Source organism: Hyperolius riggenbachi, chromosome 2 (assembly GCF_040937935.1).
Source record: "Hyperolius riggenbachi isolate aHypRig1 chromosome 2, aHypRig1.pri, whole genome shotgun sequence".
Lineage (NCBI taxonomy): Eukaryota > Metazoa > Chordata > Amphibia > Anura > Hyperoliidae > Hyperolius > Hyperolius riggenbachi.
Genome location: NC_090647.1, coordinates 328,530,888 through 328,546,077, shown reverse-complemented (window position 1 = coordinate 328,546,077; position 15,190 = coordinate 328,530,888). Strand labels below are relative to the sequence as shown.

The 15,190-nt window shown below is 43.1% G+C and overlaps 1 protein-coding gene and 1 long non-coding RNA gene across 10 annotated transcripts in view; one reads left to right on the top strand and one right to left on the bottom strand.

The window, feature by feature from the left end:
- NKAIN1 (sodium/potassium transporting ATPase interacting 1) overlaps positions 1-15,190 on the bottom strand; it is a 90,994-nt gene that overhangs the window by 20,605 nt on the left and 55,199 nt on the right. For 5 of the 6 annotated variants that reach the window (XM_068269306.1, XM_068269309.1, XM_068269307.1 and 2 more), the window contains one exon: positions 8,300-8,360. In XM_068269306.1, coding sequence (XP_068125407.1) covers positions 8,300-8,360 — 61 coding nt within the window. Of the gene's footprint in view, positions 1-4,190; positions 4,447-8,299; positions 8,361-15,190 lie in introns of those variants that run through there. The other variant, XM_068269308.1, reaches the window with a different exon arrangement.
- Positions 1-15,190, top strand: part of LOC137546626 (uncharacterized) — a 111,237-nt gene that overhangs the window by 50,802 nt on the left and 45,245 nt on the right. The window lies entirely within an intron of this gene.

Here is a 15,190-nt window from a genome sequence, read left to right as displayed (position 1 = left end):
ATGTTTGCCCAGTATGAGGCCCAGCATAGATATTCTGATGGCAGCCCTTCAGGTGATAGCTATGATAACTGGAATAAGTGGGATTTCTCTTTTCTTACCATAATTACCTAATGTGGCTGGATGGTGTAATGGTTAAGGGCTCTGCCTCTGACACAGGAGACCTGGGTTCGTATCCCAGCTTTGCCTGTTCAGTAAGCCAGCACCTATTCAGTAGGAGACCTTTGGCAAGTCTCCCTAACACTGCTACTGCCTATAGAGCGCGTCCTAGTGGCTGCTGCTCTGGCGCTTTGAGTCCGCCAGGAGAAAAGCGCGATATTAATGTTATTTGTCTTGTCTTGTCTTGTCTCTAATGTGTCTGGACCAATCATCCTAATTAGGATGCTGATAAAATTACAAATCTAAAAGATAACATTTTCCTACTAAAAGTTTTGGTTATTGCTTATAGTTCGTACTCCTGGCAGAAGTCTTATTCATGAATTGTCCCAACTTGCTGCAACAGGTGCATCATGGATGAGAATACTGTAGAAAAACGGGAGGATAACAACAAGACCTCTAGATGGAAAGGAGGGGGGAGGGGGGTGTGTGTCAAGAGTTAATTTAAGAGGATTTTGTATGTGATCTAACTGTGGGTGGTATGCCTTTTCAGCTTTGTATCTCTGGTGTCCCGGAAGAGCCCTGAAAGGTACAGGCCGTCCTCCAGGTGTAGCTCACTCCCCTTCAATACCCTACTAAGCTCACTCCCGTCTCTGTACAAAAGCTCAAGTGCAATGAGCAAGTGTGAAGACTGGGACAGTGCATGTTCTGTTGCTCTTGTTCACTTGTGCACTCTCATGGACAGCAGTGCATAAACATTTAGGCCAACCCAGAGGTTATCACGGAGTAAGCACCATCTTTAAAGCGGATCCGAGATGAAAAACTATAACAAGTAACTTGTCTATATATCTCATCTAAAGTTTAGATAATTTACACAGCAAATCTAGCTGCAAACAGCTTTAATAGAAAATGATTGGAAGTGATTCCTCCCCCCTTTTCTCCCCACCAACAGAGCTGAACAGAGCAATCTGATCCCCCCCCCCCCCCCCCCAGTGTTTGTTTGTTTATTTGTTTGTTTTTTTGTTTTGTTTTTTTAATAAAAAGTGTGTGTTTTTTTTTCTGTTTTATACCCCCCTCCCTCCCTCCCCCCCGCCGGCCAATCCCTGTGATCAGCTGTCATAGGCTTCAGCCTATGACAGCCGATCACCTCTGTGGCTCAGGAGGGGACAGCCGTGTGACACGACTGTCCCCAGTACAGCGCTGCTGCTGATCGCAGCGCTGTACGGATATTTAGACGGCAATTACGCCGTCTAACAGTCTCCCGAGCGGCAATAGCCGCTCAGAGACTAAAGAGGGGGCGGAGCTCCGCCCTCCGAGAATGAGATGCGCGCGCAGCGTGCGCGCAATCTCATTCAAAGCAGAGCCCCATGACTTTACGCCAATCGGCGTTAGGCGGTCCTGGGGCTGCCGCCGTGGCCACGCCCATCGGCGTGACGCGGTCGGCAAAAGGTTAAAGAACAGAACATTTTCTTTGAATAAGATATTTATTGAAAAAATGAAGTTTACAGTGGTGAAAATACAGTAAGTGGTATGGGTAAAATATATTGCATTCTATCAGGATATGTGTTTGTTACAACATTTTTATCTCAATTCAGGTTTGCTTGGGAGAGTGTGGGAGGTAAGGGGTTAATTTTAAATGTAATGGTGGGTTTATTTTATAAAAAAATAAATAAATTAATGCAGCTGTAATTTTACGATTTGGCCAAAAGATGTCCTTGTGCATTATTTCCTATTAGCATACTATAAGTATACTAAACAGGAAGTAATGTGTTCTTGTGTTACTTCGGAAGATCCAATGACGCAGGCATCTCATTGATGCCGGTGATCATTGATACGGGGACTTAGATTAATGAATGGGAACTGAGTTCATCTCCCCTCTAACGGGCGGCAGCGACTACGGTGGCGGGAGCACACGCAGGAGCAAGCGGCTGCCATTCCCAGCCATTGACGAATATCTGCGTCCCTGGACAGGAACTGAAGTCCTGCAGGATGTAGATTTGCTGTAGCAAACCACATAAGTGGTTAATAGTACAAAGTGATATAAGACTATAACTCTATCAAAGTACAAAGTTTCAGCTCTGATGGCCTTCTAATGTATGCTAGCCAGATAACACATTGATCACTCAATTTTTGAAACCTGTATTTAAAATTAAGCCTCCACGAAGTCCAATTTCCCTTCAGTGGGATTCCTCTATCTTTAATACACGTGTCGAACTCCAGGCCTGGAGGGCCGGATCCATGCCAGTGTTTAGGATGGACTGAGAAAGAGAGGAATGTGTTCTACCTGATGGACCTCACCTTTCCTGATTCAGACCCATCAATTCATTTGAGCTGTATCAAAAATGTGTGAGGATCTCGGCCCTCGTAGGACCGGTTTGACATACCTGCCTTAATATAACTCTCAATAGATCAAATTTTTACTCTGGAAAATGTTTGTATGCGGAGTTGTAAGGATCCCTCCTGTAGCGTATTCTGTCCGTTGCAGTTGAGCTGTAAACAGACAGTTCTGGCTTATCTGCTTGCATTCGGTTGTGCATTTGCAATGGGTCTCATTGTCATTTGCAATCGCTGTGCAGATCTGGGCAGCTCAGGATGCTGTCATCATTCCACCAATTGCTTGTTGCAGCTGAGCTGTGGCCAGATAGCCCTAGATTTCCTGCATGCATGTTGTTACATAATTCTGCATGTATTTCTTATGGGGGTCCTTTGCATTCACAGCCAGTTAGCAAATGGTAATCAAGCCAGCTCAGGATTGAGTGATTACCATTCAGCTGTGTGGAGATTTGCATACCTGCATCCATTGGTTGATGCCAGCATAAAAGTCTGCCTCCCATTTTATACCCTGCCCGTCATAGTGGTCAGAACGCTGATCTATTGGGCACCTTGTTACTCTGTATAGTGCTGTTATTGTAGTTCTATGCAACCTTATTACTTGTGCTTTAGCTAGTTCTTGATAAATATATATGCAGAATTGCTAATATATATTTATCCGTTAGTTGAGTCGTTTGTTATTTTTCTTATCATTGTGTATTGCCTAGTTCCATGCTTGATGGATGTTCGCTGCATCCGCGGTGGATCAGTGAAGTCCATTATCTAGATAGCTTGGATTCTGCCATCACCACATTGGTGACTGGTAGTATTCCTGCTACTCTAGTTTCTGGGAACGTAACTATAGGCTGCAGTTGCTATTAGTTACGTTCTATCCTGTAGTCTTGCCTGGGTGGATGTTTGCTGGTGACTGTTGTTAGCCAGCTTGCTCTGCTTCTGTGGACGTGACTGTGAGCTGCGGTTGCTACTAGTTACGCTCTAATCTATAGTCCTGTCTTGTACCTGTCTGAATACTTGCTATCGCTAAGGCAGCACAGTGTGAACTAAGGCAGCGCAACATCGCACTGCGCTGCCATTGTGTTTTATTTGTAGCGATATCGGAAACCCAGAGCTGCAGTTGCTCTGGGCAGCCTGTGTAACCTCTTCCAATTATCCAGCTCTTAGCCTTGTTGTGCTGGGTGGTCAGAAAGTATGACCCCCCAGCATTACAGGAATATTACTTTAAGAATACTGTACATTTTTTATGGCCATAGCTTTAGGTTACAGAGTAGTGAAAGTGTGTGGTTTAACTACTCAACAACTGCTCCACGCCAATGTGTGTGGCCGCGGCGGCAGCCCTAGGACCGCCTAACGCCAATTGGAGTCAGGTCCTGGAGCTGGCTACTGAAGGAGATTGCGGCAGAGTGCGCGCGCATCTCCTTCTCGGGGGGCGGAGCTCCGCCCCCTCTCCAGTCTCCGAGCAGCTGTTGCCGCTCGGGGGACTGTTACACGGCGTGATCGCCGTCTATTTACATAGTACAGCGCTGCGATCATCAGCAGCGCTGTACCGGGGACAGCCGTGTGACACGACTGTCCCCCTGGGGGACAAGAGAGCGATCGGCTCTCATAGGCAGAAGCCTATGACAGCCGATCACATGATTGGCCGGCTGGGGGGAGGGAGAGGATTTCTAAAAATAAATAAATAAACAGAATTAGTAAAAAAAAACAGTAGGAAACAGTGAACATAAATATTTATTAAAAAAAAAAAAAAAAAAACACAAGGGGGGCGATCAGTTGGTGGGGAGAAAAGGGGGGGGGGATCACTCGTGTGCTGTGTTGTGCGGCCCTGCAGCTTGGCCTTAAAGCTGCAGTGGCCAATGATGAAAAAAAAAGGCTGGTCTTTAGGGGGGTTTACTACTGTGGTCCTCAAGAGGTTAAGGTGAAACCCCATATTTATTTTGATAATGACAGAGATATTCCTCATTCAAAGTTTTCCTCAAAGTTTCTTCTAGCTTCCATATAGAGAAAAGTTCAGAGAGGGGAACGCTGAGAAAAAAATTACACGTATACAGAAGAACATGACATTATGACACATGCAGAAGGAAAATGTGAAGAAAGGATGTAGAAGAAAACAAGAGTATGAATGAAGATAAAAAGAAAAAAAACCACAATTTTCAATTACACATTTTTATATGTAACCCTTAAAGGGAACCTTAACTCTAAAAAAATAAAAATAAAAAAAAAAGTTTCACTTAGGGCTCATTTCCATTGGCATCCCTCCGCAGGCATTTCCGGTTGACTTTCGGAAAGCCGAATGTGGCGTCATGCGGCTTCCCGTCGGTGGCTATGGGGATCGCATGCATGCTGCGGAAAACTGCAGCATACTAACCATAATTTCCCCCACGTCGCATTGTGCCAGATTGCGTAGGTAAATTCTCATCAATGGAAATGACTCTATTGACGTGAATTGGTTGCAGTTTCCTTGCGTTGCGATGCGGAGCGGTTTCCGCATTGTAACGCGTCTAGTGGAAACAGGGCCCCTTACTGGGGTCCTTATCAGCCCCTGCAGCCATCCTGTGCCCTCGCTGTCACTCATGGCTCCTCCAGCCTCCCGCTGCCGAAGACGGCGGGTCGCCAGGCGTACACTTGCACGCACGTTAATGTTTGCGATAGCTTCCTGCACCAGCGGGAATGCGTGCAAAGGTACGCGTGGCGGCTCGCCGACTTCAAGTCAGCAAAAACTGAGAGACTGCGAGGGAACAGGATGGCTGCAGGGGCTGGTAGATGCCCCAGGTAAGTGAAACTCAATTTTTTTTTAGAATTAAAGTTCCCTTCAACTATAAATAAATAGGTGGTTTAAAATGACCCTCTGTACTTACTATATATAAGCTTGTAAGTGTGTGGTGAGCGCGAGCTGCGCAGGATTGTTTTATTTGGAACGTGGATGTTGCGCAATTAATCATTTTATCTGTTTTATTGAAGAATAAAGTGAGGTCTTTTTATATGATACATGGATGTGGATTACTGATGCTCCCAGTGGGCCACATATTGAGCGAGATTCCCACCTGTGCATAGGTGGCTTCAATCTGGTGAGCCGCTTTTAAACTAGAGGTGGTGGGGTCACGAGTGGACACTTTTGGTTGGCACAAGCATGGCTGATATGTGATATCCAGACATAACAAAAGTGAAGCAGTATCACACTATTAGAGGCTATTTTTTGCAGGTTGGAAGCGCGCAGTGGATTGCAGTGACTAAAGAACTTACCATATATACTCAGATGTAAAATGAGAAATTTAGGACTGACTCACAGTATAAAAGTATAGGGGTCACCTTATCTGCAGTATGTGGATCTGTGGGTTCTGGTAGTAGAGTTTCCTATCAGAGAGCAATCTGCAGGTCCCCTTGTATCACAGGTGCTGCTACCTGTATAGTACAGTGCTGGATACGGCGAAATAAAGGAGAAAAAGCGTACACTGTGATACTGGTAGGTGGGGGCTCTAGGCTCTATAGGAAAGGTCTCACCTGGTTGTTGAGGCTGGAGAAACCTGTATAGGTTTGCCAGCTGTCATGCTTGTGTCCCTCTTAGAACATGCTGCAGTGGGCATGTGAACGTTTTTCTGCGCTCGGCTGGTATGAGCCTGATCCCCTGGCTATGAGTGTCTCCATAGCCTTATCTGTGAGTCAGTCCTAAATTTCTTATTTTACATCCAGGATTGGGGTGTGGAGGCCACCTCTTTCTTTCCTTCAATGTATAGCGAGCCGCAGCGGAAGATACAGACCTATTCCAGCACCAGGCGCTGGTGTCCTCTCAGCCGTTCTTCACTCACGCTGATCTGCGTGCATCAGCATATCTCCTGCACATCGGGAGCAGAAGTAAGTGCGCCGATGCATTGTGTGAATGAGAAACAGATGAGAGGACGCTGGAATAGGTGTGTATCTTCCTCTGCGGGTTGCTGTACATTGCCCCATGTGATCCCTTTTCAGCACTGCCACTACCTCCTTATTCCTTTACTACAAACTCCATGGATAACCCCCACTGCTTTCTCATATCACTTCCTCCATAAAATGTAAAGCTGCACATCATGTAAAAAAAAAAGTCATTATCTGGAAATTTTTATTTCAGGTGTAATTTTACTATTTGGCCACAAGATGAACTCACAGCTCACTTCCATATGCATGGTATTAGTACGCAAAACGGAAGTAATGTGTGGACGGGACCGTAGGGGCTTTGTGAAAGATGGAGCCGCCTTGTACACGGCGTCGGTCTTTCATAGGGGGACCTAGATCAATGAATGGGATCGGTGTTCCCATTCATTGATCTCCAGGCTAACAGAAAGCGGCGGGGCCAGCGGGAGTGAGTGCAGTCTATCTGGATGGATATATCCGTCCAGATAGAGTTAAGTGGTTAAAGAAACCTGGGTTTCTTCCAGAGTGGGTCCTACCTGGAACCACTAATGATACTTCATTACTTTTGTTGTATTCAGAGTGCAATATTACGTTTAATATAATACCATCAATTTGTGTATATATGAACTATGCCTATATGCAACACAGGACTCTACACATGGATTTCTTATGTGTTTTTATTGAATACTGTGTATTCTTATTTTGCTTAATGAATTGAAGTCTTTCTGTTGCTTAGTGGTGCTGTCATTAAAGGTATCCATGCATCTATCGAACTGGCAGCCAACCGACCATCCAATTCAATAATTATTATTGAATTGGATTAAAATAGGTGCCGCAAAGAGCACGTCTGATTGGCGATTTGACTAATTTTGGGCCGGAATTGGTCGAATGTATCGATTGTCGGTTACGGCATGTGATAATTGCGACTGACGAACGCAATGGAAATGCTGTTGTCCCCCCAAATGTTTTATGTGCCCCCCGATCCCCATGTATTTATACATTACCTGTCACACCATACACTGAGTGTCCGCTGTACTTCCTCATTTGAGTCCCACGTGACTACCGGTATATAGCACATGGGATATATGTGACTCGTCACACACGTGCCCCATGTACCATAACGCCGGCATCCAATAGTGGTGCCAATGTGGATGTACGGTGGATACTCAGGGACAGGGTGACAGATAAAGTATAAATGCTCAGGCATCGGGAGGCATTTGGGGGGGGACACAGCTGGGGACGGCAAGGCGCCACCACAAGGCCAGATCCCCAAAATATTTCATGCTGAAATCAATCAGTAATTGGCCTATGATGTATGGGCTGCCAGCAGATTTCTCAAATTAAAGCAGAGAGAGATCTGACTCTTGGTTGAATCTGCCCATCATCGCTGGACGTATGGGCACTATAAGCCTCATTTTCTGGGAGACATTTTGTTTAAGGCTGGATCCACACTGTAAGCGCTTTTCTGAGTGCTTGCTGAGCGCTTGCGATTGCTGAGCACTTTCTGAGCGCTATTTAAAAATCACTACTATTCAATTTCATTAAAATCACTGCGATCCCGCAATTGCATACGTGGCAATAGTTACATGATTTTTACCATGATTTTAATGAAAGTGAATAAGAAGTGATTTTTAAAAAGCGCTCAGAAAGCACTCAGCAATCACAAGCGCTCAGCAAGTGCTCAGAAAATCACTTATAGTTTGGATCCAGCCTAAATGTATATGGAGGCAGATAGCACACTAATATGGTGCTAGTGCAGGTCTATCCTTTTTTATCTGTTAGTTAGTGAAAATCACAACTAGAGTTACAGGCCCTGATGAATCCATGCGAATTGCCTACAGTTCTTCTTTAATAGTAGGCCATTAGCACCATTTTTGTATTTATGTTACATGTGATGGTGACCCATCTAAATATGTTTTGTCAGCTTTCAAATCATTCTTATGCATCTGTCAGTCATATGTGCAATACAGGGTGGAAGAATAGTCATACTCACAACTGTCTTCTTCATCCATAAAAACTTTGCTGACGTAACAGGCATAGACAAAGCCAAACAGCTGTGCACAGGAATGCATATAAGGGAAAAACAAGATAGAAAAAGTTTAGCAAATATGAATCATGAAAGTGGGCCTATTTCTTAAAGTATCCCAACTGTCCTTCCAGAGGATGAATGAGAGATGGTAACTCAAATAGATCTATAAGCCTTTTCTAATGAATGAGATATGTAATGTCACAAATCCAGTGAGTCCATTGGCTATACTGTACAATGTACAAAACTCTTGAGTTCAATATGTCAATTAAATTGGATTACATGGTTACTAACAAATAGGCAATGCTGGGTTCACACATAAAATGTGTACAGTTCTGTTCCAGTCTTGCCCTTTCCTGTCCTGTCAGTTTTCTATACGTTTTAACGGACAAAAACTGAATTGTACACTTTTTGTGTGTGGATCTAGCCATAGAAAACTGAGGCAAAACTGACAGGGCAGGACTGGAAGGGAACTGTACACATTGTATGTGTGAACCCAACCATAGAAAACTGATATAAACCTGACGAAAACTGACAGGACAGGACTGAATCGAAAATGTTACCACAGGCAGCACTGGTTGTCTGTCTGACTATGCCTATATTTAATGCCTTAGGCACTAATTGGCTGTCTAACTATGCCTACATTTATGCCTTAGGCACTCTTTGGCTGTCTGACTATTCCTATATTTATGCCTCAGGCACTGGTTGGCTGTTTGACTATGCCTACATTTATGCCTCAGGCACTGGTTGGCTGTTTGACTATGCCTACATTTATGCCTTAGGCACTGGTTGGCAGGCTGACTATGCCTACATTTATGTCCGATCTGAATTTCTATCCATTTTTTTAATCGTTTTTTTTCATTTTTTTATCGATTTTCATAGAACTGAATGAAAATCAATAAAAAAAAAGATAATTTTTTTTTACAAAATCGGAAAATCGATCGAAATTTAGATTGGACATGTTGTAAATAATCGATATGACAGGTAAATCTGCCAGAAAATTGTATGGTGTGTACCTAGCATAATACTCCATAAATGGGCCAGGCAGACTTATCTGTCCTGTTTACCACTCATCCACTGCTGCTCCCTTTAGCACATCATTATGCTGGCATTCATTTCACCTCAGAAACAAATTCAAACTACTGTGCTTGCTCCTGTCGCACTTGTGTTTCAAAACTTATGCACAACCCAAATAACGCTCTTCATTCCTCCAATGACCCTTTAATGATTTTCTTGCTAATAACCACTTCCAAAGCACAGCTCCAAGACATCTGCAGAGCTGCCCTAGTTTTTTTTTTTTCAATTCTCTGTCTCGTCCCATTAGGTTTGCTTCTACATTTAACACATTTTAAAAATCCCTCAAAACCCACCTCTTCCAACTTGGCATCTTTCTCTTTCTCTTAGAGTGGATCCCAGATAAACTTTTACTCATTGCATAATTGTGTTCCTTTCATATAGTTTTAGGGCATTCATCAAGCCAAATGCTATTTTTGTTTTGTTTTAATACCATAATTCCCTATAAACTAAACAAGCCTCGTCCACAGCTTCTCCAGAGAGCCTTGGCACTCTCAGCCTTAGAAGCCAGGGCTTATGGGAGCTCAGTCTAGGCAGGAGTAGGAGGAGGTTACTAACCAAAGATTTCAGAGGCAGTGGGGAGAAGGGAGTAGGAGAGGGGAGTGAGGTTTTCACAGGCTGAGGGCTGGAGATACAGAGCAGCTTGCCTGTGTGTAATGTGACAAACAGAACATGGCTGCCCTCATTGTATCACCAGAATAAATAATCATAAACTGTTGAAGCTGTTTGCAGCTCGATTTGCTGAGTAAACTATCTAAACTTTAGATAAGATTTATAGACAAGTTACTTGTTATAGTTCGTTTTTCATCGCGGATCCGCTTTTACCAGTAGTTGCCACCTGCACCTCCTATTTAATTACTGTTTAGTGTTGCATAATATGTTGGTGCTTTATAAATAAATGATGATAATACTGGCATGCCACTTGATTTTACTTCATAAGGGGGCAAATTTTTAAATCTTTTAGGGCCCTCTCACACTAAGCAAGTTGCGTAGCCATGACATTGCAGCCACTATAAACACACACATTACCCGGTTACTACGTCACGAGGGGAAATATAAACAAAAAAAACAGCAGAATGTATTAAAAAGACGAATATTAAGGCAAAAATAAACAAATTAACAACTTGGGGGGGGGGGGTGATTCAGACCCCACCAGCAGAGAGCTCTGTTGGTGGGGAGAAAAGGAGGGGGGAATCACTTGTGTGCTGTGTTGTACAGCCCTGCAGCTTGGCCTTAAGGCTGCAGTGGCCATTTTCACAAAAATTAGCCTGGTCTTTAGGGGGGGTTTCCACTGTGGTCCTCAAGTGGTTAAATTTGATATCACTTTTCCCGCTTACATTTTGGTACTTTTTCAATTGCCCATCCATCCAAAGGCTTCCCCTCCAATATCTAATTTTTTTCCTCAAAGTCATAGGTTTGTTTTAAATAAACACCTCCCGCCGCCTCACACCGATGGGCGGTGGGAGCGTGGCTGCCTGGGGACCGCTAACGCCGATTGGTGGTCGGGATTAGCAGAGAACAGTACCCTGCACGTAAACAAAGTGGGGATTAGTTAACAGCCTGCCAGCCACGATCAAAGCTGGCATGCTGTAATAAAGCTAAAACAAGCCAATATTTATGTGCACAGTGCTGCGATCTAGTACAGGTGACAGCCCTGTCACTCAACTGTACCTCCCAATGGCTCACAATGCAATCCCATACGTAGGCTGATGCTTATGTATGGGTAGTGTAGTAGTGTATGGATCGCAGTCAGGGCCAATTTAGGGGGGAGGGAGGGAAATAAAAAAAAAAAGCATTTTTTATTTAAAAAAGGACCTTTTTAAATTAATTAAAAAAAATCGCAGCAGCAATCAAATACCACCCAAAAAATGCTCTATTAGTGGCAAGAAAAAGAGGTAAAGTTCATTTGGGTGCTAAGTTGTATCACCAAGCAATAAATTAAAGTGGTGAAGTGATGAATTGTAAAAAATCGCCTGGTCACTAGGAGGGTATAAACCACTGGTCCTCAAGAGGTTAAAGCAAAACTGAAGTGAAAACAAACTTATATGATAAAAATTCTATCTATAGTCCTACTCCTAAATATGACTTTCCTGGAATCTCATAGTATTATTTAGTTTAAAGGTTTAGAGTGTCAGCTGAAACTGAAACGGAAATGCTACCACTTGCTCTCACAATGGTTTATCTCTGGCACACAGGAGTGACCAGTAATGTTTTGTCAGTGATAGTTAGGGGCGTTGCTAGACCCAAAGATCAGTGGCACGTGCCCTGGATCTATTCTGGGGTGCCCCGGATGTTCCCCAGGCAGAGTCAGCTGTGGTGCCTCAATGGCGGGCATGCTGGGAACTGTGGTATATTAATCAGCATACGCTGGGTGCTGTGGTGCCTCTATGTGGGCATATTGGGTGCTGTGGTGCCATGCTGGGTGCTGTGATGCCTTTATAGGGGCATGCAGAGAGCTGTGGTTCTTCTATGGGCATGCTGGGAGTTGTGGTGCCTCAATGGAAGGCCCATGGGAACATGAGAGAGGGTCCCACTAGACAGTCAGGGAGTGCTATGGGGGAACTGCCAGATAACCAGCAGAAATCCAGATCAGCTGGCAAAAAAGCCAGGTAACTCTACCTAGTTATGTTTAGATGACCTGGCCTATTTATGTGATATGCTGCATTTTTGTTTTTTTATATTAATGGAGAGGGGGCTTCATCCAACATTTTGCTGGGCAGGCCTACTTAGACCGCTGTTTAACCACTTGAGGACCTAGGGCTTTCTACCCCTTAAGGACCGGCCACTTTTTTTCCATTCAGACCACTGCAGCTTTCACGGTTTATTGCTCGCTCATACAACCTACCACCTAAATGAATTTTGGCTCCTTTTCTTGTCACTAATAAAGCTTTCTTTTGGTGCTATTTGATTGCTCCTGCGATTTTTACTTTTTATTATATTCATCAAAAAAGACATGAATTTTGGCAAAAAAATGATTTTTTTAACTTTCTGTGCTGACATTTTTCAAATAAAGTAAAATTTCTGTATACATGCAGCGCGAAAAATGTGGACAAACATGTTTTTGATTAAAAAAAACCCATTCAGTGTATATTTATTGGTTTGGGTAAAAGTTATAGCGTTTACAAACTATGGTGCAAAAAGTGAATTTTCCCATTTTCAAGCATCTCTGACTTTTCTGACCCCCTGTCATGTTTCATGAGGGGCTAGAATTCCAGGATAGTATAAATACCCCCCAAATGACCCCATTTTGGAAAGAAGACATCCCAAAGTATTCACTGAGAGGCATAGTGAGTTCATAGAAGATATTATTTTTTGTCACAAGTAAGCGGAAAATGACACTTTGTGAGAAAAAAAAAAAAAAAAAAAGTTTCCATTTCTTCTAACTTGCGACAAAAAAAAATGAAATCTGCCACGGACTCACCATGCCCCTCTCTGAATACCTTGAAGGGTCTACTTTCCAAAATGGGGTAATTTGTGGGGTGTGTTTACTGTCCTGACATTTTGGTGGGTGCTAAATTGTAAGCACCCCTGTAAAGCCTAAAGGTGCTCATTGGACTTTGGACCCCTTAGCGCAGTTAGGCTGCAAAAAAGTGCCACACATGTGGTATTGCCGTACTCAGGAGAAGTAGTATAATGTGTTTTGGGGTGTATTTTTACACATACCCATGCTGGGTGGGAGAAATATCTCTGTAAATGACAATTTGTTAATTTTTATAACACACAATTGTCCATTTACAGAGATCTTTCTCCCACTCAGCATGGGTATGTGTAAAAATACACCACAAAACACATTATACTACTTCTCCTGAGTACGGCGATACCACATGTGTGGCACTTTTTTGCACCCTAACTGCGCTAAAGGGCCCAAAGTCCAATGAGTACCTTTAGGATTTCACAGGTCATTTTGAGAAATTTCGTTTCAAGACTACTCCTCACGGTTTAGGGCCCCTAAAATGCCAGGGCAGTATAGGAACCCCACAAATGACCCCATTTTAGAAAGAAGACACCCCAAGGTATTCCGTTAGGAGTATGGTGAGTTCATAGAAGATTTTATTTTTTGTCAAAAGTTAGCGGAAAATGACACTTTGTGAAAAAACACAATTAAAATCAATTTCCGCTAACTTGTGACAAAAAATAAAATCTTCTATGAACTCGCCATACTACTAACGGAATACCTTGGGGTGTCTTCTTTCTAAAATGGGGTCATTTGTGGGGTTCCTATACTGCCCTGGCATTTTAGGGGCCCTAAACCGTGAGGAGTAGTCTTGAAACGAAATTTCTCAAAATGACCTGTGAAATCCTAAAGGTACTCATTGGACTTTGGGCCCTTTAGCGCAGTTAGGGTGCAAAAAAGTGTCACACATGTGGTATCGCCGTACTCGGGAGAAGTAGTATAATGTGTTTTGGGGTGTATTTTTACACATACCCATGCTGGGTGGGAGAAATACCTCTGTAAATGGACAATTGTGTGTAAAAAAATCAAAAGATTGTCATTTACAGAGGTATTTCTCCCACCCAGCATGGGTATGTGTAAAAATACACCCCAAAACACATTATACTACTTCTCCCGAGTATGGCGATACCACATGTGTGGCACTTTTTTGCACCCTAACTGCACTAAGGGGCCCAAAGTCCAATGAGTAACTTTAGGATTTCACAGGTCATTTTTGTTTCAAGACTACTCCTCGCGGTTTAGGGCCCCTAAAATGCCAGGGCAGTATAGGAACCCCACTAATGACCCCATTTTAGAAAGAAGACACCCCAAGGTATTCCGTTAGGAGTATGGTGAGTTCATAGAAGTTTTTATTTTTTTGTCACAAGTTAGCGGACATTGATTTTAATAGTTTTTTTTCACAAAGTGTCATTTTCCGCTAACTTGTGACAAAAAATAAAATCTTCTATGAACTTACCATACTCCGTACGGAATACCTTTGGGTGTCTTCTTTCTAGAATGGGGTCATTTGTGGGGTTCCTATACTGCCCTGGCATTTTAGGGGCCCTAAACCGTGAGGAGTAGTCTTGAAACCAAATGTCGCAAAATGACCTGTGAAATCCTAAAGGTACTCATTGGACTTTGGGCCCCTTAGCGTACTTAGGGTGTAAAAAAGTGCCACACATGTGGTACCGCCGTACTCAGGAGAAGTAGTATAATGCGTTTTGGGGTGTATTTTTACACATACCCATGCTAAGTGGGAGAAATATCTCTGTAAATGACAATTGTTTGATTTTTTTACACACAATTGTCCATTTACATAGAAATTTCTCCCACCCAGCATGGGTATGTGTAAAAATACACCCTAAAACACATTATACTACTTTTCCTGAGTACGGCGGTACCACATGTGTGACACTTTTTTGCAGCCTAGGTGCGCTAAGGGGCCCAACGTCCTATTCACAGATCATTTTGAAGCATTTGTTTTCTAGACTACTCCTCGCGGTTTAGGGGCCCTAAAATGCCAGGGCAGTATAGGAACCCCACAAGTGACCCCATTTTAGAAAGAAGACACCCCAAGGTATTCTGTTAGGTGTATGGCGAGTTCATAGAAGATTTTATTTTTTGTCACAAGTTAGTGAAAAATGACACTTTGTGAAAAAAAAACAATAAAAATTAATTTACGCTAACTTTTGACAAAAAATAAAATCTTCTATGAACTCGTCATACACCTAACAAAATACCTTGGGGTGTCTTTTTTTCTAAAATGGGGTCACTTGTGGGGTTCCTATACCGCCCTGGCATTTTACAGGCCCAAAACCGTGAGTAGTCTGGAAACCAAATGTCTCAAA